The sequence below is a fragment of the Equus asinus genome, chromosome 23 (genome assembly GCF_041296235.1).
Source record: "Equus asinus isolate D_3611 breed Donkey chromosome 23, EquAss-T2T_v2, whole genome shotgun sequence".
NCBI classification, from domain to species: Eukaryota; Metazoa; Chordata; class Mammalia; order Perissodactyla; family Equidae; genus Equus; species Equus asinus.
This window is the reverse complement of record NC_091812.1, coordinates 34,096,724-34,120,828: the sequence shown is the minus strand read 5'-3', so window position 1 is coordinate 34,120,828 and position 24,105 is coordinate 34,096,724. Positions and strand designations below refer to the sequence as shown.

General features: G+C 45.2%; 1 protein-coding gene across 11 annotated transcripts in view; it reads left to right on the top strand.

The window, feature by feature from the left end:
- Positions 1-24,105, top strand: part of TJP2 (tight junction protein 2) — a 111,743-nt gene that overhangs the window by 33,185 nt on the left and 54,453 nt on the right. The window contains exon 1 of one of the 11 annotated variants that reach the window (XM_070495355.1): positions 9,270-9,521. The exons of 7 other annotated variants lie outside the window; for them this stretch is intronic. In XM_070495355.1, coding sequence (XP_070351456.1) covers positions 9,462-9,521 — 60 coding nt within the window. In that variant the 5' untranslated portion in view covers positions 9,270-9,461. Of the gene's footprint in view, positions 1-9,269; positions 9,522-18,836; positions 19,126-24,105 lie in introns of those variants that run through there. 3 more of the 11 variants (XM_044756548.2, XM_014845983.3, XM_070495351.1) reach the window with 3 other exon arrangements.

The window sequence follows — 24,105 nt, the reverse complement described above, 5'->3', positions numbered from 1 at the left end:
TTCTGACCTTCCAAATGTTTTACATGCCTTCGCAATGGTAATCTTCCTGTCTTGTGTCAGAGAATTCTAACAGCATCCCTTTAGCAGAATTTCCTAAACCTCCCCAATGATGAGACTCACCTGGGAGTAGAGGCTAAAAATCCCAATTCCTCAGGCCCCTTCTCAGCCCCACTGGAGGCGAATCTCCGAACCTCCCAGGAGGGCCTCAGGTGATTCTTGCCATCAGGCAAGTTTAGGAGGCCATCCTTATGGAAGCATAAATGTTACGAGCCACGTTTTCGGTTTTTATTGAACGCCTCCTGGAAGTGCCTTTTCCAGGCCCAGCTTCCTTTGTTTTATTTAAGAGGCCTGCCCTGGTGTGCAGGGCTGCCCTGGAAAACTGTCTGGGCAGTTTGCTAAGGTCCCTTTCAGGTCTGAGAATTCTTGGAAAATCTAGGAGACTTCAACAACTTCAGTCCGTGTTGATCAAGGATACTGAATTCTTAGGCCTAGAGGATTTGGGTGATGGCTTTTTTTAAGTTATTCAGTTGTTGCCAGAGGCCCCTCTGGTTTCCCTGGAGGACTCGTGTATCTCATGCCGACAGTCCCCTGGGCCTCTCGGACCTCAGATTCCCTCCCTTGCCCATGAGATGAGGGCCTTTTTACTTAGTGCAATGTTTTAGCTTATTAGAGTGGGGGGTTATTTTTGCTGGTTAACTAATTTTATGGTGGTCATAATTTTGCATATATACACATCAAATCATGTTGCACACCTTAAAATTACACGTTAGATGTCAATTATATCTCAATAAAGGAGCAAAAATATTTTTTCAATGATTTTATTGAGATCACAATGGTTTATAACCCTTTGGATGTACATTATTATTTATCAGTTTCTGAATAGACTTCAATGTGTTCACCACCAATAGTTTAATTTTTGTCTGTCACCATACATATGTGGCCCTTTAACCCTTTTGCCCACCCCCAGCCCCCTTCCCCTTTGGTAACTACTAATCTGTTCTCTTTTTTTTCATTTTTTTTTAAAGATTTTATTTAACTCTTTTTTTTTTTTTCTGAGGAAGATTAGCCCTGAGCTAACATCTGCTGCCAATCCTCCTCTCTTTGCTAAGGAAGACTGGCCCTGAGCTAACATCCGTGCCCATCTTCCTCTATTTTATATGTGGGACGCCTACCACAGCATGGCTTGACAAGTGGTGCCATGTCTGCACCCTGCATCTGAACCGGCAAACCCCAGGCTGCCGAAGCGGAACATGCGAACTTAGCTGCTGCGCCACCAGGCCGGCCCCTCTTTTTTTTCTTAAGATTGGCACCTGAGCTAACCATCTGTTGCCAATCTTCTTTTTTTCCTTCATCTTCTCTCCAAAGCCCCCCAGTACATAGGTGTATATTGTAGTTGTGAGTGCCTCTGGTTGTGGCATGTGGGATGCTGCCTCAGCATGGTCTGGTGAGCGGTGCCATGTCTGCGCCCAGGATCCCAACGGGTGAAACCCCGGGCCACTGAAGCGAAGCATGTGAACTTAACCACTCGCCCATGGCGCCGGCCCTGTATGGTATTTCTATTTTTAATATTTTGAGAAATCTCCATACTTTTTTCCACAGTGGCTGCACCAGTTTGCATTCCCACCAGCAGTGCATGAGGGTTCCCTTTTCGCCACATCCTTTCCAACGTTGGTTTTTTTGTCTTGGTAATAATAACCATTCTGACCAACATAAGGTGATACCTCATTGTAGTTTTGATTTGCATTTCCCTAATAAATAGTGATGTTGAACATCTTTTCATGAGTCTGTTGGCCATCTGCATATCTTCTTTGGAAAAATATCTGTTCCTACCTTCTCCCCATTTTTCGATTGGGTTGTTTGCTTTGTTTTTGCTGAGCTGTAAAGTGGTTTTCTTAAAGCACTCATTTAGGGAGAGGGAGCTCTGACAATCAGACTCCAGAATCACATTTGCATCAAGGACGCTAAGTAACTAACCCACCGACTGGAGTCAGGTGGCATTTATTTGTGGCAGCTTTCCCTCCTTAAATCGAAGTTTCCTCACCTCTAAAGCAGGGCAATAATACCAAATATGCAGGGGCGCTGTGAGGCTTCACATTAAGTGAGTTAAAATAGTGTTTGAAAGATTTTTGGCACATAATATGCATTAAATCAATGACTGTTTATTCTGTTTTGTTATTGTTTTTTAATGGAGGGTTAACAAGTAGCATCTTTCCCTGAGAGGAGAGTGTGGATTGTCTAGACCAGACTGTGCTCCAAAAGGTGCTTCCAGGATCTCCAGGCCTTGGGCTGGAGTATGCTCTACCTCAGCCCCGTGTTGACCAGGCTGAGTACACCTCGACCTTGCCTGCCTGCCTGAGTATACCCAGACCAGCCCATAAGTCTCCCAGGAGCCTGCACCCAAGCAGCCTGGCACCAGGAGTTCAGCCCAGACCACAGCTGCCTCTTTCCAACCAGAACTCCCCCTCCAGGGCTTCAGACTCATAATCCAGCCAGCCCACAGCCAACTCTGATTTGCACAGCTAATTCTTTTGTCAACTCTGTGGCCAGCTAAACTAGTTATGCCCAGAAACATTGCCGGTCCCTTACATCAGGGGGAGGATACTGGGGTTTGGGATTTGTGCCATCCCCAGGGAGAGGAGGGCAAATAGACAGCCAACATCCACTGAGAACTGAGAACTTTCTCTCCCTGTCAGTCTGAGTACTGATGTTCTCATCACCTTTGCACTTCCTCTGACATCTTTTCATTGTAGTGATAACAACATCCTGCCAACATATTACCAATAGTAATGATAATAAGGTTAAAAAGAGAGAGGCATGGATAACAGGCACCTTTGCTTTCTTAGGCTACTCTCCCTTCCTGCCTTTGTTCCTCCGTAGGCTTCCCTAACCCTGACCAGACCACCGACTGCCGCCACCTTTCCATACCCCTGCACTGTGCTCTCTGAAACACGCAGCTGGACTCCGGCTCTTTGCTTTAACTTAAACTTGGCCCTCTCCTGAGGTCCTCGCTTCCTGGTAGCCACCTCAACGGATGCTTCCTACTTTAGATAGAAAGTGAGAGCTGAGCAGGAGCTGGCTCTGTGGTCCAAGCAGAGAAGCTTGAACAAAGGCTCTGGGGCAGAAATGAGCTTGGCAGAGTCTCAAGAGGAACCGAGAAAGGCTGGTGTGGCTCCAGGAAGTGAGCTGGGGAGAGTGCAGGATGAGCTGAGCCTGGAGAAGGCAGCAGTGTCAGCTCATGTGGGACTTGGGGGCTGCCTTAGTCAGCTCAGCTGCTACAACGGGATAGCACAGACTGGGGCCTTAAACCACAGGTGCTTATTTCTCCTCGTTCTGGAGGCTAACAAGTCCAAGGTCAAGGTGCTGAGAGATCTGGTTCTTGGTGAGGGCCCTCTTCTTGGCTGTGGACAGCTGCCTCCTCCCTGGGTCCTCACGTGGCCTTTCCTAGGAGCATGAGCATGGAGAGAGCTCTGTCTCTCCCTCTTATATGGCCACAGATCCCATCATGAGGGTCCCACCCTCATGACCTAATTAAACTCTAACTCCGGAAGGCCCCACCTCCAAATACGACCACATTGGGGGTTAGGGCTTCAACCCTCTTAGGGCGCAGAATGGGACACAAACATTCAGCCCATAGCAGAGGCCATGGCAACGAGTTTGGACTGGTGACCTTTTGAGGGTTTAAACGCACAGGAGTGACAAGATCTGATTTGCTTTGTGAAAAGATCACTCTGGCTGCTGGGGAGAACGGATTCGGGGCAGGGGGTGGGCCAGGCTGGATCGGGGAGGGGAGATGGCGAAGAGGCAGGTCCTGGGGAGTAAAGAAACTTTCTGAAATCAAAACATATAATTTTTTCTAAATTAAAAAATGACTCAATGTTTTTCATAATAGGTTTTTCCTTTTTTTTTTTTGAGGAAGATTAGCCCTGAGCTAACTATTGCCAGTCCTCCTCTTTTTGCTGAGGAAGACTGGCCCTGAGCTAACATCCGTGTCCATCTTCCTCTACTTTATGCGTGGGACGCCTGCCACAGCATGGTGTGCCCGGTGGCGCCATGTCCGCACCTGGGATCTGAACCAGCGAACCCTGGGCCACCCAGAAGCAGAATGTGTGCACTCAACTGCTGCGCCACTGGGCTGGCCCCCCATAATAGGTTTTTCTTAAGAAGTGTCTTTGGGAACTCACTATTGAAGATTTTTGAGGGGAAATTAATCTTTCTTTCCTCTTCAGATGATCTTTTGGGGCCTAATATATTGAAGAACTATTTATCTTATGTTCATGAATTTTTTAATGTTTCATTCGAGTTTCTTTTTTTCTGTCAATAGCAAATAGAATTTGATTCACTACTTTTAAATTAAAATAGCACTGTAGTAGGGTCTCATTTTTGTTAAAATGATTCTGTCTCTGGAGTAGTCATCATCTAGCTTTCTATCTGTATCTATGTATATGTCTGGAATGTTCACCTAATGTCGAAGATGGTTGTTACGATTTTAGTTGATTTTTAAATTTCTTTGTGCTTTTCTGCACTGCTTTGCATGCTTTATAATGAGCATCTTATTTTTGCAAAACTTGCTGGTCTAAAAAATTAACAAACCTGAAAATAGTTTGTGTTAACTATGGAACAATGTAAGTAGCGTTACCTTAAGTCACTACTTTACTGAATCGAAGAATGGCTATGTGAAAGTTGGCACTGCGCTTTGAGACACTAAAATGTAGATATCTGGACATATTTGAAAAGCGTCAAATTAGAGGAATAATAGTTTGCCTTTCCACATAATATTAAACTATGAAAACAATTCTGAAGACTGGCAGTCTGCAAATTGCTTATCAGTGAACTAGAGACATAGCATGTTCAAAGGTAAAGCAAGAATCTTTAGTTGCCCAAAAGATGGAAGTGGACCTGAGAGTTTTTCTAGCGGTTTATAATGCATTCATCTTTTAGTCTATGTGATTCTAAGTGCTAAAGGATAGTTTGAAAATAATTCTCTGCCTCTGCAATCTTTATAAATCTTTGACTATTATACTTAAAGTCAACTTTGCTCCATTGTAGTATCGTATTTATAGAACCATTGCAGCTTTGAATGAGGAGTGTCTCAATCAGAAGTCTATTTCTCTATGGGGCTTGGGGGTCCTGTGGGAATATGTGGTGTTAGAAGCAGTTCCATATACAAGTGGGCTCTTCCATATACAAGTTAAGCAGTCCTTTAACTTAGAAACAGGATTGGGAAGCTAGGTAGCTAGTCATGCCCCCTCATACCCTCCCCACCACAAGAATACTTTGACAGACTTTCACAGTGAGCAAGAGTAATGTTAAATAACTAAACGTGAAGGCGTGAGGGGCAGAGCAGAACTTTTGAGGCCTCTCTCCTGCATGTTATTTTAGGGCCTTGTGGGGGCTGCTTGGGGAAGGAGTTCTTTAAGTGAGCACGTGTGGTTATTGATATGGTGTTTGGACCAAGAGGGGTGGGAGAGGCCAGGAGAGAAGAGGCGGCTACTGGGAATGGGAGGGAATGCCAGGCCTTTCTCCGGAAAAGTGCCCCTCCCTCGGGCCGCTTTAACTGCTGCCTCAGCACCTAAGGCATACGTGAACCTGAACAGTTCTCGTGCCTTGTTGTTATTTGTTTATGTGCCTTTGTCTTCATCACACTGTCAGCAAGGCCCCCATTACATACTGCCTTCAACTTCTCTGTACCTGCCCCAGGGTACGTGGTAGGCATTCAAGAAATATTTGTTGAAGGAGTGTCTATGATTGCAGTCCGCCATTCAGTGTCCAGTTAACCCGTAAACTTTTCAATGTCAGATTCTGTTGCTCCCATTTAACAACCCTTCATAACCATATTGCAAATATATGTATGTATACACAAGTGTGTGTATGTATATGTGTATATATGTGTATACGTATGTGTGTGTGTGTATACATGTCCCCTAATCTTAACATTCTTAAGGAAATCTGATTATAAGTGTTTAGTTTATCATATTTATTTGAGGTCTTCTGACCAACTTGTTTCAAAGACCTTATACATTGTCATATATACTGAAAAGTGTTGAAAAACTGTCCATTGCACAAACAATAACTACAATTAAAAAAAAATACACACAATCCTATCCTTTCATCAAATCATGTGCCCATATGCTTTCCAATTCTTTCATATATTTTTCATAATTTCTTCATTGTCATCATAATAGGTAAGATTTGTGTACTTTTTCGTTGATTATCATATTATTCTCCTTGTTGCTATATAGACTTCCTTATTATAATTTTAAGTGATGCCTTGCTGTGCCCATTCAGTTGATTTAACCGCTGTAATTTAATAGCCCTCTCTCATTGCACATTGATGGTTTCTATCTTGCGTTATTATAAAGAGGCATGCAACAAAGTGCTGCCTCGCCTCCGGGTCACCCACTGTAATCTAACCTCTGTCCCATCTTTCTGTTGCAACAGCTCTGGCCAAGATAAGCAGCGGTCTTCTTCTCGAAGAGCATTTTCCCTTCTTACCTTAATTGGCCTCCAAGCTGCGTGTTATTGGCTTCTCTCCCCTTCTTGAAATTCATTCTTCCCTTGACTTTTTGGACACTCTTCTCCAGAGGGTTTTTTCTTCCCTTCTGGCAGTTCCTCTGTTGTCTCTGATGTGGGCACTCAAGCTTGCCCCCTCTATACTGGCATTCCCAGGGATGGGTCCTATCCTTAATCCTCTCTTGCCTCAGTCTGCTTTGTGTCTGTACCGTCTCATCCTCTCCCATGACTTCAACTTTCTTGATACATTGATGATTCCCGCATCTCTTCCTCCATCCTACATCGCTCAGCCCAAATACTCCTCAATGCCTAGCACAGAGTAGACATAGGGACATCTCCATCTGGACTTCACAGAGTCCTTAAACCCAATGAGTCCGTAACTAAATTCACCATCCTCCCCCAAACCCCTCCCAAGATGTGCTCCCACGCCTGTGTTCTCTATTTTGGTAACCAGCACTGTCAGCTACTTAGTTAAGTAAGCCAGAAACCTAGAGTCACCTTAGACTCACTTCCCTCTTCCTTTCCTCATATCTAATCGAGCAGTCATCCAGCCTGCTGGTTACACTTCCTTAATTTCTTTTGAATTGTCTCTTTTTTTCTGACACTGCCTGACTTCATAGCCACATCATCTCTCACCAGCATGCCTACAAAAATGCATCTTTTGCTGGTCTTGTCATTCTTACGGACACTCCTCCCCCCAACCCCCACCCGCCAAATCCATCTTCCAAGAGGCCAATGGAGTGATCTAAGGCCAATCTAATCCCACTTCCACTGTGTTCACAGTCGAGCACAGCCCCTGCTTGCCTGGGCAGCCTCACCTCCTGGCACCTCAACAGCAAGCCTACAGTCCCTTTATTCCTTGTTTTGCCACTTGCTATTTATTCTCTTCACCTGGAAAGCTTTTCCGCCTCTTTCTGTCTCACAAACTCCTTCCTGCCTGTCCTTTAGAATGCGTAAGCAACCCTATCTCTAGAAAGCCTTCTCTGAACCCCATTCCCTTAGTGTGGGTGAGAAACCCCTCCTGAAAGCCCTAGAATACCCTGAGCCTGCCAGCAGTCTCAGCACTTACACAGTTTCTTATTATTTCCTGATTTTCTACTGCAATAGACTGAGCTCCCTGAGGGGAGAGCCTAAGTCTTTTATCAGAGGGTTCTGGCTTGACAGAAGGTGTTCAGTAATTACTTGTTGGATGGAAGTTCTTTGGAGAAACAAATTCTAGGAGTGGGTTCAAATGTGCAACCCCACTTGTGAAAAAGATGTACTATAAATTGCTTCTCCAAAGAGTTGTATTGATTTATACTGCCACCAGCAATGCTAGTGTATCACGTTTTTCAACAACTATTTATTGAGTGTTACTATATGTCAGGCATTGTGCTAGAAGGATAGGATTTCTACTATGTAAGTATTTCATCATTTGGAGCAGTGTAGTCCAACAGAACTTTCTGTGATGATGGAAATATTTTATAGCAACGCTGCCCAAAAGGTAGCTATTATCCACATGTAGCTACTGACCGAGCGCTAGAAATGGGACTGAATTTTTCTCTTCCTTTAATTTTGATTTAAATTTAAATGTATTAAGTACCTGCATGTAGCAAGTGGTTATCATATTGGACAGCGGAAACTCTAGAGAGAAAAAGGAGATCACTTAGCATTGCTACATTCTGGGTTCCGTCCTTTTTAAATGCTTACTGGGCGAAGCTCAGTTCACAGATGCTGTCATTGTTATTATTAGGCAACACCACCCAACCTGGGAAACAAAATCAGTGCTTAGGTCAGGCGAGTAACACCTTGCACCAGGAATACAACGGAAACACCTAAGTCTGGAGACTTGAGGGAAGTGGGAAATGTTAGGCACAGCCCTTTTTATTCAGAGGCGTGCACTTACCTACTGCAAAGGAGACCAGAAGCCTAACACTTTCAGAGAGGCATCTGCTGGACTTGTTTTTCCACATAAACTGCCAAACTTGTTTTGATTAGGCAGGAAGTGAAGCAACTTTTCTGGCAGAGAGTCCGGCATCTGTATCTTGTCAGCGGCTCGGGCCAGACCTCTTCACCTTTTCCCTTCAACTTGTGAGCCTAGGCCGTTTTGCTTTTCCAGTTAAGGGAAGAGCAGGGTGCACCGCGCTTTTCTCTTACAACGCGGTTTCCTTACATTTCACACCCAACGTTATATTTTCAATCAGTGTACTTGTTTTGATTCTCCAAATAATTTACATGCTCTAAAATAAGGAAGCTTTTCTTTATCTGGCACAGAGAAATGTGGGGTACAGTGCCGTGTACGTGTTGGCTGGCCGGGCAGGCTTCCAGGCAGGGCAGAAAACTTTGAGGTTTCCCCTTTGCAGACAAGAGGCTCTGCAAATCTCTCCAAAAAGTGCTGGTACAAAAAGCGTTCGCATCCTCCCATTGGATGCGCACGCGACCTCACGGGAAGAAGCCGCGGACCCGCAGGCTCGCGTCCGCACTTGCAACTCGTGGCGCTGTCCCGGGCGCGCGCTCGGAGCCGGACCTGCTGGCCCCAGCGCGCGTCGCGGAGCGAACCATTGGGCCGGCCGGGGGGGGGGGCGGGCTCAGGCGTGGAGGCCGCGGGATGCTGGGGCCTCGGGGTCCCTCTGCCGCCGCCGCCGCCCCCCCTCCGCCCCTGGCCGGAAGTCGCGCGGGACCCGGGGGCGGCGGGGGCGCGGCGCTGGCGGGCCCTCCTCCCGGGCGGCGCGGGGGTGGTAGCGGCCCATTTGAGAGTTTCCTGGGCCGCGGCCCGCGGAGAGGCGCTGTGGCTGGCGGGGGGCGGGCCCACGCCGGCGCCGCGGGAGGAGGGACAAAGGGGTGGGTCCCCGCGGGCCGGCGCTCCCGCAGACCTGGCGGCAGGTCCGAGGACTGACCAGCCTCGCGGAGGAGGAGGAAGGAAGAGGAGCAGGGCGCCGGTCCCGCGCGCCCACACCGGACCCGCGCCCGAGATGCCGGTGGGAGGAGATCGCGGGTTTCCACCCCGGCGGGAGCTGTCAGGTTGGCTCCGTGTAAGTTCCCTCTTGAGTCCGCTCCTTTGGGAGCAGGGTCGCGAGGAGTGAGGGTGGGAGCGCATGGTGGCCTTCCCTGAGGTGCTCTGGGTAGCTGGGATTCTACCCGGAGGTGGGGCTGAGGGCAGGGGGTAGGTTTCACCGGAGGGGGATGGTGGCTCGTGGCCTCCAGGGCTCCTGGATCCTTTTCTCTGCTCCCTAGAGTCACTTGGGTTTCAGGTTAAGCCGCGAGTAGGGAGAACTGTCTTGAACCCTGTTCGGAATCTCTGCTACGCTGGAGGCATCTCGTTGTGCCTCTGTGTCGCCTGCTGTATGCCTTTGTGTTTTCTTTCTCTGCTTAATGCAGAGTTACGGACGTGTGTGCTTGAGACAGACTGACAACTTGAGACAACTTGAGACAGACTGACACCAGATTCTCGTTTTCCCTTTGAATCAGCTGCCTCTGCAATAGTATAAGTAAAAGTTATTTTCAGTAGGGAATGGAGACGGGGTTGGGGAAGAAGTTAGGAAAAAGCAGTGATGAATGCTTTCTCCTCTGGTGTTATCTTACCTGTCGCGGGTGCCTTTTACGTTTTCATTTGTCAAGTTTCCGCTTTTACACTGCGGTGTAAGTTACAAATATTCAGGGTTTGGACTAAAGGGTTTTAGCATTCTTGAAATGTGGACGGCTTGGGAGTGAATACTCCGGGGCTTAGTAATGGAATACAGCCTCCCACCTCTATTTTAGCGTCAGTTCTTAGGCGGCGCTGCTTTCCTGGCAGCTGTCTGGCCTGAGTGATGGTTGTGGTTTCGCAGGAGCTCCCAGCGGAGACTCAGCCAGTCATAGAAACTGCCCTGCGATTGCAGCCCCTCTGTCCGCTTGGGGAATCCTAGCAGAGAAGGAGAGAGGCCCTTTTCTTCAAATCTTAAGGTGTGGTGACAGTTACTTTGGGAGAACAGGCCCGTCTTTGTCAGGGTCGTTCCTGGGAGAGACATCAGTGAATAATGTCTACACGCTCCGCTCACCTGGGAGGAGAGGTTTAAAGTGAGGAGTTAGTAGGAGTAATTGCGTTTGTAGTGAAGTGCCATTTAATGTCCTGTCCAAGAGAATGAAATTTGATTATTCAATAAGTTTTCGTGAACAGTTTCACTTCCGTGTGGGGAATACAAATGGTTAGAGCGTGCCTCTGCCGCACAGTCTTATTGGGGAAGCCTGCAAATAATTAAGACCGATGAGTTCCAATTAGACATATGGACAGGATGCTGTAGCTTCCCCTCTCTGGGGAGGTGAGAGAAGAGGATGCTTTACTAAGGCAACAGAGGCTTTTTAGGTGTTTCTTGAGCGTTTTCAGACCGGTTGCCAGAGATTGATGAAGGGATGTTTTTTCCCCCTGAAATGCTGTTGGCACCCTTTTCAGGACCCTGCAGCTAATAGCTTAACCAGCAGCCACTTGTGCCGGTCACTGTGCGGAGACACGAGATGAGGGAGACTCATTTCTGCCTTTAGGAGTCTGTTAGGTCTGAACATTTTAGACTGTGTTTTGGAGACTCTGCAGACTCTCTGCAGGGATTCTTGGGGCTGAGGGAGGGAGTGTGCAATACAGAAACACAGCAAAGGGTGGGGTTGTCCTGGAAGCACTCCCTTCAGGGGCTCTTGCTGGGAAGAAAGTGTAAGCCGGTATGGAAGATGGGGCTCATAGCGCGTCCACCTCAGGGGGTTGAGCGAGGACTGAAAGAAGTGACGTGCGGTGCTTGGCATGTAGTGGGTGCTAAGTAAACAGTAACTAATAACATGAAGCAAAACTGGTGCTGAAAACTAAGCGCTGGGTCCTGGGGTTGGTAAGGGACGTGGGATCTAGAAGTACAGGCAGGAGGTGCCAGGTAGATGTCAAGGCAGGAGCTAAGGGAAAGAGAAAGAGTTGCTCACACTCTCTGGAAAGACTTCGAATGCCAGTAAGAGAAGCTCAAAACAGAAAGTTATAGAAATCTCTAATGTATTAATCACTTGACTTTTCCTACAAAGACGTGAGCCTGTTTCCCAGTAAACACTCCCCTCCACCCCCTGCACAGGGAATATGACTATTTTTGAGGCCCTCATATGCTAAGACCAATTAATTTTTACGTCACCCCCTGGGGAATTCCATTTGCAAGGACTTCTGCCTACTTTTGTTTAACTTTTGATCTGGTTTCTTGTACACTGATAAAAGGTCGCAGCCAACCATTTATTTTCTGCAGAAGAGCCTGAGAATGCAGGGAGCCCATAAAATTCTTACAGGGACTTTTGAGTTTAGCAAGGTTTTCTTTCCTGAAGAAGGTTTTCTTCTGAGCAGGCAGATAAGTTCTTGAAACTAGGCGGGGCCCCTTCAGTCCTGTGTACTGTAGTTTTAAAAAGTCACCGGGAGTGGCAGGAGGTGTGGGAGTGGTGGGGGTGGGGTGAAGAATTAGGAAGGCTTAGTAATCACTGCTGAAACTGTCAACAGACTGCTACCAAGAATATGAGCCATCAGGGAATTCCTTGTCTAATCCCTAAAATAAATCCCACAAAGGAGTGTGGTCACAGATTCATTTATCCAGGTCGAGAGCTGACTCCCTATAAAATGCCTCATTGATCAGACTGCAGGAATAATTAGGAGGCCAGCAGTTGCTGGCCAGAATGGACCAGCCAGCCTTGGTGTTGAGGGGCATTTTCCATGGAAAGTTGGGTGAGCGGGCAGACTGATTATCTTAGATATTTCACTGAGTTAGTTTCTTGATCCTAAACCCAAGGGTCAGGGTCAGAAACAGACTCAGAGGTCAGATTTCCACCTAAATCAATGTTTATGTGAACTTTTTTAAGGTTAAAAAAGAAATCTTCCCTAAAACTCTTTAGGGCCTACTTCACCCCCGCAGGAATTTTTGTGATGACCTTTGTTAGTAGAAGCCCATATAGCTAGCAGATTTTTGAGGGCCTGAAGTGGTGTTCCCATTCAAATGTCAATGGAGAAAAGTTATGGGTCCCAACATGGGTATTGGCAATAACTAGTTCCGGTTTTGAAGGTCCCCTAGGAAAGCCGTCGATGAAGCTTGCGGGCCACCCACATCATCCAGTGACAGGCAGAATTCTGAGTCACAAAGTGCCTGCTCCCGCTTTCTCAACTTGATTAGGAAACGCTCTTCTTAGAACGTGGCGACTGCCTGGCAGAGCCGAGGAAAGCCTGCACGGGCCTTCCCATGAAGGTGACGGTTTCATTTTGGTATTTAAAGGACTAGTGCTGCCACCATCCAGCCGGCCATGGCCCCCAAAGCTTCATCAGCCTCAGTAATCTCTGAGCTCAGAAGAGAGACTAGGGGCTGTCCTGTTGAAAAGGTACCTAATAAGTTAGCTAAACATTTTCTCTGCCTTTTTTGCTGTCCCCAAGGAGTGCTGTACAGGTAGATAACAGGTGGCACACGGAGGGCTATATACTATTTTTCGATTACTGTGCATGAATGTTGTTCCTTAGGAATGAAAAACATAAAGGCAGCCACCAAACTTCATTTATTTCATGGATGGATGGCTTAGAATGAGGCAAAAATAAGTATCAAGTAAAACAGTGAGTTTAAGAAAAATAGTAAATTATTGGGATGAGCAGTATGAAAATAAGGCAGAAATTGTGAATGTAGCTCTTGAAATCTGAGATTTAGGAAATACTACTTAAATGATGAGTGTGACATTTATTATGGAAAGCTAGCCATGCCTTGACCACACCTTCAGGAAAGTCGGACACAGAATGGCCCAGAAAAGGCAAGAACGTCGGATTTGATGGACTTTGTGCCTTAACATGTGCATCTTGCTCTTGTCCACCCCGCTTTCTTATCTCTTATTGCAAACAGTGTTTGTGAAGCTATTTCATGTGTGGCCCAATTCTCATTCCTTTCTCTGCTTCTCACAAGCCATTCTGCAATTTTTTTTTTTTTTGAGGAAGATTAGCCCTGAGCTAATATCTGCTGCCAATCCTCCTCCTTTTCCTGAGGAAGACTGGCCCTGAGCTAACATCCATGCCCATCTTCCTCTACTTTATATGTGGGATGCCTACCACAGCATGGTGTGCCAAGCAGTGCCATGTCCACACCCGGGATCGGAACCGGCGAACCCTGGGCCACTGAAGCAGAACGTGTGCACTTAACCACTGCGCCACCAGGCGGGTCCCCATTCTGCAATTTTTAAGGTCTGTTGGTATGATATTTGTGATGTGATAGAGTGAAGAGGGAGGGAATATTTCGGCACTACTGAGGGACATCGCTTGTCATCGAGTACATTTCGCTCATGGTCCATTGGTGCTCCAGAATGGAGAGAGCCAAGTGGCCTTACACGTGAATGCATTTAGCTTTTTAAAAAGTGTTTCAAAAGGGGGCCAATTAGAGAAATTTTTTTTTCATGTAGCTTATACTGGGCTGTAAATAGGCTTTAACCAGGATTCTCATAGGAACTGGAAGTCTTGAGGTAGAAAAAAAAGTAACCCTCTCATGACCTAGAAAAATGAGCAATTGACGTTCACGTTGATGGTAGGTAAATAAAAGCAGAACAGAAAACACTTTCAGAGAGCAAAATCGCTAATTGTGTGTCTGTGCACACCGTTTATGAGAAATCCTAAGCCTTCAATTAGTAACTTGTACTTTAGTCACTTTAAATCACTACAGATATTTGTTTAGTGCCTCTGCCAGATGGTTAAAGTTAAATCTGGTCTTTAACCTTAAAACATAATGCAGGGGTCTGACCCTGCGGCCGAGTGGGTAAAGTTCCCCGAGGTCTGCTTTGGTGGCTTGAGTTCGCCGATTCGGATCCCAGTGCACACCTACTCCACTCATCAGCCATGCTGTGGAGGCGTCCCACTTACAAAGTGGAGGAAGATTGGCACAGAGGTTAGCTCAGGGTGAATCTTCCTCGCCAAAAAAAAGAAAAGAAAAAAACCCCATAATACAGCTTTCCTTAGTCACTTATACACTATTGTACATTGCAGACCATAGCAATATACATTTTTGTAATAATGAATGTTTAATTTTCAGACTAATATTTAGCCTAGTTAGAATACTCATGGGTTATAGTTTCTATTTATATTTCTCTTCTCCCGACATGGTATGTGTGTAGGGGGAGGTTTAGGGGCTGGCGGAATGATAGTGGAGGTGAAAGCATACTTTTGATAGATCCTTCGTGGATATAATATTTGTCTGTGTTTTAAGAAACTGGACTCACCAGGAAACTTCAAATTATAATGTTAATTATGGCAGAGATCTCATGTCACATCCTTGAATACAAATGTTTACTAAATTTTACCTATATGCATATGTAAACACGAACTTAAGAATTCAGAATTAATATGGTAATTATTATTTCTATTGTAGGCTTTAATCAGCCATATGAAATATATGCATTATATTCACAAGAAAAATGGTATCATCTTTCGAAACTTTAATTATAGTTTGCCTCATCTGATAGGCACCCTGCATAAGCATGGGGCTAAATATATTGTTATATATTTATAGTTAGTGACAAGTCAGAGGTGTTTGGAGGGAATATATATAATACATTGTGGGAGAGAATTATTGGGATAGTTAATCTTGCTGGTAGGTAACCGTTAATAGGCTGTACTTAATACATAATGATTAAAATCCAATTATATCTTTGCCGTTGTATTAGAGAAAGCTTTGATAGAGAAGAGAGAACACTGCAGATCCCCTAGATTTTGTCACTTGAGTTGAAGGTGAACCGGGGAAATAATGCTTTCTAGTCATCAGTGGGAATTTACTGAAGTCTCCTAGAACCTTTGTTTTTCTGAGGAGGAAATAATCTTCCGAATGTAGCTGCTTGTTTCTGTTGGTTGAGAGGCATTTATCATCAGAGTTTTAAAGGAAGTGTTTCCAGTTCTAGGTTGTGGGGTTTCTTTTATGCCCTATGTAGCAGCGTGCATCTGAGACCCCCCCCCCCCGGGTGGGTGGAACTCTTGGATGGGGAGGGGGTGTAATGTATGCTGTGAGAGGTGACTGGCCCATTCTCAATCCGTGGAAGACTGTTCCCAAGTATATCTGGCAAAGCAGAATGACATTATTTGAGGAAACTAATTTAGCAAAACTAACCATTTCTCTTTTTGAAAAGAATGAAGGAACTTCCTGGTGAGCTCATTTTTAGAAGCCGAGTTCCTCCCTTACCCTTCTACACTCAGGCTGAATCAATTGCCCTCTTGGCTGTGATTGGTCACTGTGCTCATGCCAGTATTTATTGGAGCCCTTCTCACGTCTGCCACATGCCAGTCACTTCCCCTCAGTCACTTCCCATCAGCCGTGAGCCCCTCCCTGGTCTGAGTCATCTTGGTCACCCCAAAACTGACAGGGCACCAAACATGTCCACTAAGTATTTACCATATAGAGCCAACTTGATTTGGGGAAGGCCTGTTGCATAAACTAGTAAGAATTGAAGACCCATTGAGAATTTGGAAGACTGGATTCCTGACATTTATATAGTGAGTGGATGATAGCTTTGTAAGAAAAAAATTGGAGAAGTATGTACAGACTATTTCTGTAGCAGCGTATAAGCTGTACTGCTAATCACCTGGGGGACTTTAGCTAAAGCATGGAATTCTGGTTCTCAGTTTCTTTGTAGGAAAGTGAGTAGTTACACTGATGGTCTCTGCAGTCTTCTGCAGTGCTTAAGATTCTAAGTGTTGGGGTATAAAGACTAGAGAACATTCTGAATAATTTCCGTTCATTCTTTTCTTGAATTGCTTCCATGCTCTTTAAACAGCTTTTGTGTTTTTTCTTTCTGTTTTTTTCTTTTAAAAAGAGATCCAGTGGATTCTCTCTGAGAGGCATTTTTCTAAGACAAACTGAGAGCCCAAGAGTGGCTACAGTTGTTTAGTTCATGAAGTGATGGAAAGATCTGTTACTCAGTGCAGCTTAAATAATGTACCAGCACAATGTGTGCTGGATTCTCTTCCTTACTCTGCAGCCCAAGCCAGCAACCGAAACCCTTTGCAGAGCTCCGTGGGAATCACTTTCTCTTTCCTCTTCCTCTCCACCCTTCCCAGTAAAAGCTGCATACTGGGAGCCTCCAACACCCCCTTCTTTTCCCATGGACTTCTCTCCCGGGGACTGCCTTGCCTGTAGCAGCAGCATGGAAGGTAAGGCAGGCCTGTGGTTGGGAGCCCTTTCTGGTTTGTTCTTCGTAAATGCGCTGAAGATGAGCCTCCTGGTTACTCTTGCAAGACCTCTTGCTCACTGACTAATGTGAAATCACTCACTGTCATCCGAATTCAGCGTCCCTTCAGGCACATCTGAGGTTTTCCGAGGAACTGCAGGCTGAGTACTTTGCCTCCCTTGGGATGGTCTGTTTAGTGTCTGGGTGAGTTTTAAGAGGGGAGAGAGATTTGTGGCATCCTAGACACCCATTGAAATTTTCCAGAAATGGAACTGGAGACATTTGTGCTTTTCCCTCTGGTGTTACTGTTAGTCTAAAAACAGGCAAGTGGTGGCACGTTGAAGTGAAGAGGCACTGAGTTCATTTTGAGATCGGTGGCCTTCTTTCTAGCAGACCCTAAATTCGAATTTTAATCAAAGGTCAGGGAAAAATATTGGGTCTACTTACGCTGCTTAAGCATACAGTTTTTAGATGTCTTTACTGAAGAGTCAGGAAGAGGCAGGAAAGGTAGACTCAATTTACCAAAGAACTGAGGTTAAAAAATTTGCCTGAAACTGAGAAAATTTTTTCCCATAGAAACAGTGTCTGTCCTCCCAAACCTGCTTACTCATAACGATGCTTTTTCTAGGTTATTATTTTTGTGGTGTTTTTATGGAAATACAAAGTATAATTTACATACAATAAAATGCACAGATCTCAAGTGGAGAGCTTGGTAAAGTTTTTTTATTTTGCTAAAACACATATAACAGAAGAGCCACCATTTTAACCATTTTAAAGTGTAGAGTTCAGTGGCATTTCACACATTCACAATGTTGTGCAACCACCACCACTGTCTAGTTCCAGAGCTAATGGACTTTTACAGGAATGCATTCACCTGTGTGATTACCACCTAGGTCAAAAAACAACTTTCCATCATTCCAGAAGGTTCTCTCTTGCCACTTCTTCTGACTGTTACCACCCCACCCACAAGGCCGCCTTTCTTCTGACTTCTCTCACCAGGGAATAGTTTTGCTTGACCTTGAGATGATCCATATAAATGAAATCAACATTTTGTGTCTGGCTTCTTTCACTCAACGTTACCTCTGTGAGATTCTTCTGTGTCATTATGTGATTCAGTAGTTCTTTCTTTCTTCTTTTTTGGGGAGGAAGATTGGCCCTGAGCTAACGTCTGTTGCCAGTCTTCCTCTTTTTTTCTTGAGGAAGATTGTCCTCGAGCTAATGTCTATGCCAGTCTTCCTCTACTTTATGTGGGATGCCACCACAGCGTGACTTGATGAGTGGTGCTAGGTCTGCACCTGGGATCCAAACCTGCGAACCTGGAGCTGCCAAAGCTGAGTGTGCGAACTCGACCACTACGCCCTCAGGCTTGCCCCCAGTAGTTCTTTTTTGTTGCTGAGTAGTATTCCATTTATATGAATTTACCACAGTTTGTTTATCCATTGCATTGATGGATATTTGGCTTCTTGTCAGTTTTGTTTTTGTTTTGTTATTATGAATAAAGCTGCTGTGAAAATCATCTGCACTTTGTTTTATGAACTTATGAACCCATTTTTCTTGTGGAATTTCCTAGAAGTAGAATTGTTGGATTAGGGATATGTTTAACTTTCATTCTGTAACTTTGAAGTCAGATACACCTGGATTCAAATTATTCTGTCCTGCCCCTTCCGTGCTTGACCTTAGCCAATTTACTTTTCCATGTTCACTTTCCTTAGCCGTAAATGGGCATTATATACCCTATCAGTCGGGGTTCAGTGAAGAAAACAGAAGAGCGTCTAGCATTTCAAGGAGAAGGGGATTTAGCGGAGAGAATGAGGTGCCCACAGAGCAGTGGAAAGGCTGGAGAAGTGAAAACCAAAGGCCCACCCCTCCCTTTGAGATTTGCCCCCCAGAAAGCTGGACAGCCGCTGCTCCCGGAGCCAGGACCTACAGAAAGCCCTTCCCTGCACTGCCCCGCACCCCTCCAACCTCTGTCTCCTCAGGGTGGCTGATCTGGTAGGGAACCTGGAGATAGCTGCAAAGCTTAGTCTGGGAAACCCACTTTTTGCCCAAGGCTGCTGCTATAGGAAAAAGGAAGACAAATGGCATCTGTTTTCCTTCGTTCTTCCAGATCTTAAACACGTGCACCCCATTGGCGCCCTGTTGGCAAGGGAGTCTGGGCTTCCTGGACTCTGGGAGTGAGGGAAGCTGAGTGCCAGCCAACAAGAAATGGCATAGACGCCTCCTGCGGTTGCAGTGGCAACCTAAATGGCCGTGGTTATAATTTATCGTCATCGTCGTGATTACTAGGAACACAGTGCCGCTGCAGTCCTCAGACTGATTTCTGTATCACGTGTTCAGAATCGGTCCTGGGACGTGATTGTCCCCTGCTGGACTGTGGATGCTGCCGTGGGACCTGCCTGTCGCGTAGGCATCGTCTCTCTGAAGGGCCTCCATTTCTTCGTCTCCTCCTGTGATTCTAGCTACTTTTCTGTATGGGTGAGCTTGAGAAATGATCATTTTCAAGCCTACAAATTAATACCAGAGTTCCAGGTGCCTGAATTCTAAGAGCTGCTGCTTTGATGGATAGCTTTATGAAACTTCCTGAGTGTTTTCTTCTTAAAGTCATTCTAATTTGTTAGTCTTTAATGAAGTAAAAGGTGATTCGTAAATCTGGTTTACGGTGGGCTAAAGAGGACGCTCCTTTTTATCTCCCTCCCTCTTTAACTTCCTTTATCTTTTGACAAATGAAATGGAAAGAGATTAGATTTATATCCTATTTTGTGCCTCACATCTCATGCTGATAGCACGTTCTAGTCCACCAAAACATTTGGCAATAGTGTCTGTCCTGTTTCTAGCTTATTTTATGAAATATGAGCTGTAATGTATTGCTCTTGAGACGTTTAAAAATCTTGAATCAATTTTGGCAAACTCCTCCCTATAATGTTACATGTGGGAAGAACTGCGTATTTCTCACTTTTGACTATCTGTGCATCTTCTCTCATTCAAATAATGTTCCCTATGACCCTGCCGGATTTTACTTCCGAGGGATCTTGCTGTTGCTGCTTTGGGGTGGTTCCTAGAAACAGGCCGGCTGAGTGATTTATTGATTAAGGTATTTTAGGCTTAGATCTGCAGTGCTGCTTCTCAAAGCTCCTTGCAGACACATTTGAAGCGATAAGGAAAGCAAATATTCCAAGTGCCAAGATAAGCATGACCTGGTAACTTCATTTCAGCCACTGGTTTAGCAGTAAGAGTGAGCTGGCTCTTTGCAGAGCTTGCTTGGAAATACATTGACAGAATCCCCTGTTTTATCTCTTTTTCCCCAGACTTAACCAGGCGGCCAGGGCTAAGAATGGATGTCCAAACAATTTACAGTGGCTAACACAATGGACAAAGGGTTTCACTGTTCGGAGAGTAGAAAATAGAGCCGATGGGGAGCTTCTTAAGGGCATTGACCTAGTTCACTCCTTTGACAAAAATTATTCGTTTTAAATATTTATGTATTTCTGATCCAGGTGTCTGTAAATATTTCAGCTAGTAGTGTTACAGCCTGAGGAAGGGACGTGTGCTGCTGCTTTGTGTGTATTTTTATAAAGTACAGCCGCTATTTTTATTTGACAATATCCTTTAAAATTAAAAAGAAAGAGTTTTGCCGTGAACTGATATTCCACGAAAGTTAGAGATTAAGAAAGGCAGCTGAAATCAGATCGTCACCCCCCAAGTCCTGAAACCACCTCACATTTGGGAATTGCTTAGTCATCCACGTTTTAAAGATAAAATTCCCCGTGGATCTTTCCTTTACAAAATGTGGGGAAACAGAACTGGGTTAAAAATAAAATTAGTTCAGGCACTGCTAAATTTCCAAGTATCGTGTTTGTGATTTACTTTGTCCAGGAAACATAAATTGGCAGTGTTTCTGCTGTTTGTTACCACAGAATATTTGCTGTTGGAATGCACTGCCTCAAAGAATAGCTCTGCCTATTAATAGAACGGGAGCGCAGGGGAGCGCACATGTCACCCTGGGGGGAAAGCTCCTCTGGCTTAGTAGTAAGCTCCAAGTAACAATTGCATTGTTGTTCTGAGTTGTCTTTGAGTGTGATTGGATGATTAAATATAAATGCTGACCTGATTGGATTACATCCCAGCGATGAACCTTCCTGAGAAAACAGCAGCACTGTATCACTCCCGACGTTTCCCAGACTACTTCTTTTGGCTTTCTATTTGGGATAATGATTTATGCAGTGCAGTGTCATAGAAACTGGGGTGCTGTCGTGTCTGTCTGTCTTGTCTTCCATTGGTGTCGTCTTGGATGTACTGGCTCTATTTGTGTAGTCCGCTACATGGAGAGGCCATTATCTTCATGGGAAGCGGCGTAAGCTTTTTGATGGGGATGAGCTGAATCAGAACGAATGCCTGGAAGCAGTGAACTGCAGAAATGTCCTCATCTGATATAACCTCCAGTGCATATGTTTATCCTTTCAGAAGAGCCACGTGTTTTCAGGGAGGCCTGGATTCTCCCTAGTGTTGGGAGGGGGGTCGGCTTTAATGTTGGGGGTGGATGGCAGTTCTCAAGGGCAGCTCTGGTTCTTGCATTCCTAGGCCAGGCAGGGAGTAGTTGCTCAGTAAATGAGGGAAGGTGAAAGGAAGACAATGGAAAAGAGAAATTCCAAAGGACTGCAGTGTGCTCAGCAGGGGTGTGTATTCTCTTCCCTTTCTTACCAGATTCCCCCTTGCCCCCCTCAAAAAAGCACTTTGCGGGTGGTTTAGAGACAGTTTGAGCCCGCAGCTTTGCAAATTTGGACCAACCCATTTAAAATATGCATCAGTGGTGCTTGTGGAACAGGCCGTGTCCTCGGTTTCTACAAATACGGGCGTGTTGGGGGCAGGCTCACTCAGCCTCGTTCCCAAGTGTTCAGTAGGTCTCCTGATGTTTGTGTGAAATGCCTGATCACGAGGGAGCCCAGACACAAAGTAAGAGGCGGTCGTTTTTGCTCTGTGGTAAGACTTCTCTTTTCTCCACAGAACCCAGGGAAGAAAGCCCCGTGGTTGACGAGGCGTTAGACCCTTGGTACAGATCTCACCGAGTACTCCCAACCAGGTGGAGTGAGGTGTTAAAACCCGATTTTATAGGCAGGGAAATTGAGACTCAGAGACGTTAAGTAACTTGCCCAGTGTCACCTAGCTTGTGTGACAGGGAGGGAATTTGAGCCAAGGTCCATTTGACTAATTCAAAACCTCTAGGTTCTTTCAAGTCCACCAGCCTCTGCTTTTCAGAGTCAGATGGCCAGAGAAATAGGGAGAGAAGCTAAAGGTCCTCTGTTGATTTTTAGGAGTTTAAACATTATCATTGGAAGTATACAGAAATTTTCCACTCCGGGGAATCATGAGCAACAATAATATATCAATGTTTTTAAGAGATGTTTTTATTCTTCAGTGACCTATATGTGTCCTTTACTGTGTGAGGCCCCGAAGATTCTAAGATGAGTAAGACACAGCCTTATGGGGAAGTAGATTACATAGACAACCAACTAAAATCTCAATTTTATTATAGAAATATTAAGAGACTATGTCTTGTCAAATGAGAGTCTGCTGTCTTCAAGTCTACAGCCTCTGGTTAAAAATGATGTGTTATCCCCCCCACCCCCACCCTTTACTCCCCAAAACTGGTTGTTAGTGTCAAGAAAAACTTGTGGTTACAAAGCACTCTATTAATAGAGTACTTTTGTCTCTTCTTCACTGCCTCACCGTGTGGCTTTCTTCCCCCAGGACCCGGAATCTCTTCCATAAGGCTGACACCATTTGAAATGTCAGTGCTTGGTTCTGAGCTCAGCTGTGACAGTGCTGGGTCTATAATTCTGACCATATTCTAAGTTGGACTTCATGGTGGGCAATGGAGACTTCCAGTGTTTACACCCCTCTTTAAAAAATTTCTTCTAAAGCCTTGGGTTGTGGGTGCTACATCCTTGTCATCTTTTTGTGAGCATCCCAACTTGAGACCAGGAACCAAGGTTTCCACTCCTCTGCGTCCAACACGTTTCTTCACACAGTGTCTTGCCCAACACATGTGTCAATAAGACCAACACATGTAGTTAATTATCTGCTTTGAGTATTATCGGAAGCAAGATTTTGTTCCCAGGCCAGCTTGCCCTGCACTATGTGATTGGAAATTGTGAACAAGGTCAGATTTTAGTTTAGGTAAAATATAACCAGAGAACTTCCGTTGCTACCAAAACCAAGCGGAGTTCACTTCGAATTGACCTAACTTTTGGATTATGTACCCAATAAGAACGTACCCCTGTCAATTAAAAAAAGAAGAGAAAAGGAAGAGACAGGCACACAAAACAGGATTATCCCCAAATAGTGCCTGGATGCTAAGACAGCCCTAAGGCTTGTTGAGGATAGAAGTGAAAAATGAGATGAAGGAAAGCGAGAGTCAAGGAGCCTGTGCACATCCCTCTGTCCCGGGCAAGCACCCTGCAGGTAAAGACCATGTCTTGATAAACAGACACCTGCATGTCAGTCAGGGTCGGCAAACTACTACCAACAGCCTGTTTGTTTTTCTGCCTACCAGCTAAGACTTGTTCTTACCTTTTTAAATGGTTACATTTTAAATGATTATATAAGTATCTATAGAATATCCTCACCCACAAGGTCTAAAATACACCCTCCATGGCCATATGAGACCATGCTCGCTCCCCCTGGTTTAGAACGCCTAGAGGCAGTGTGCTTGGTTTCTGGCCTGTTCTGCCTTCTGGGAATAGATATGTCAGGATGCTGACTTGTGAAAGATTCTGGCTTCATGAGGATGCTCTTGTCCAAGATCCCTTGGCTGTAGGAAAGCAAAAGAGAGAAGGGGTTGGTCCTGAGCCCCAAAGGGCTGGTTTGTCTCTGGTTTTGGTCGAGGAAGGTGACTGATAACAGGGCCAGTTGTGGAGTTAGGAGTATAGACTTCCTCCAGGGTGAGCAGTAACATGGGTACAAGAAGATGTGGGAAAGTATGCTTCGAAGCGCACGTTTTGTTTTTAGGGTGTAGAAAGGCCATAAAACTGAAATGTCTCTCTATGATAAAACGTTTCTGTCTGGATTGTAGATACTCTTATTTCCTTGCATTTCCAGTTTGGGGATGGGTACTGTTTGCTGTGTTTATAAGTTGTTGACCGTTTCAGTTCCAAACAATGCATTCTGTCCTGTCAGGGAAAACTTCAGAGCTGGAATAAAACTGCCGTCATGTGTTCAAAGCCTTGAGGAGATGTAGCGCGGAAGAGGAATTAATGACGTTCCTCTGGCTCTGGGGGTTTGGAAAGGCTTTGGCTAATCGACATATCAGTGACTGATGCCCCAGCTCAAAACGCATTAATTGCGTTGTCCCCAATACTATCTCAGGCCTTTCTGCATCACCAAAACAAGCTTCCTTTGAGGGTAGGGCCTGGGTTCTATGTGATGGGCCTTTGTTTTCAAAGCCTGATGCAGAGTGGA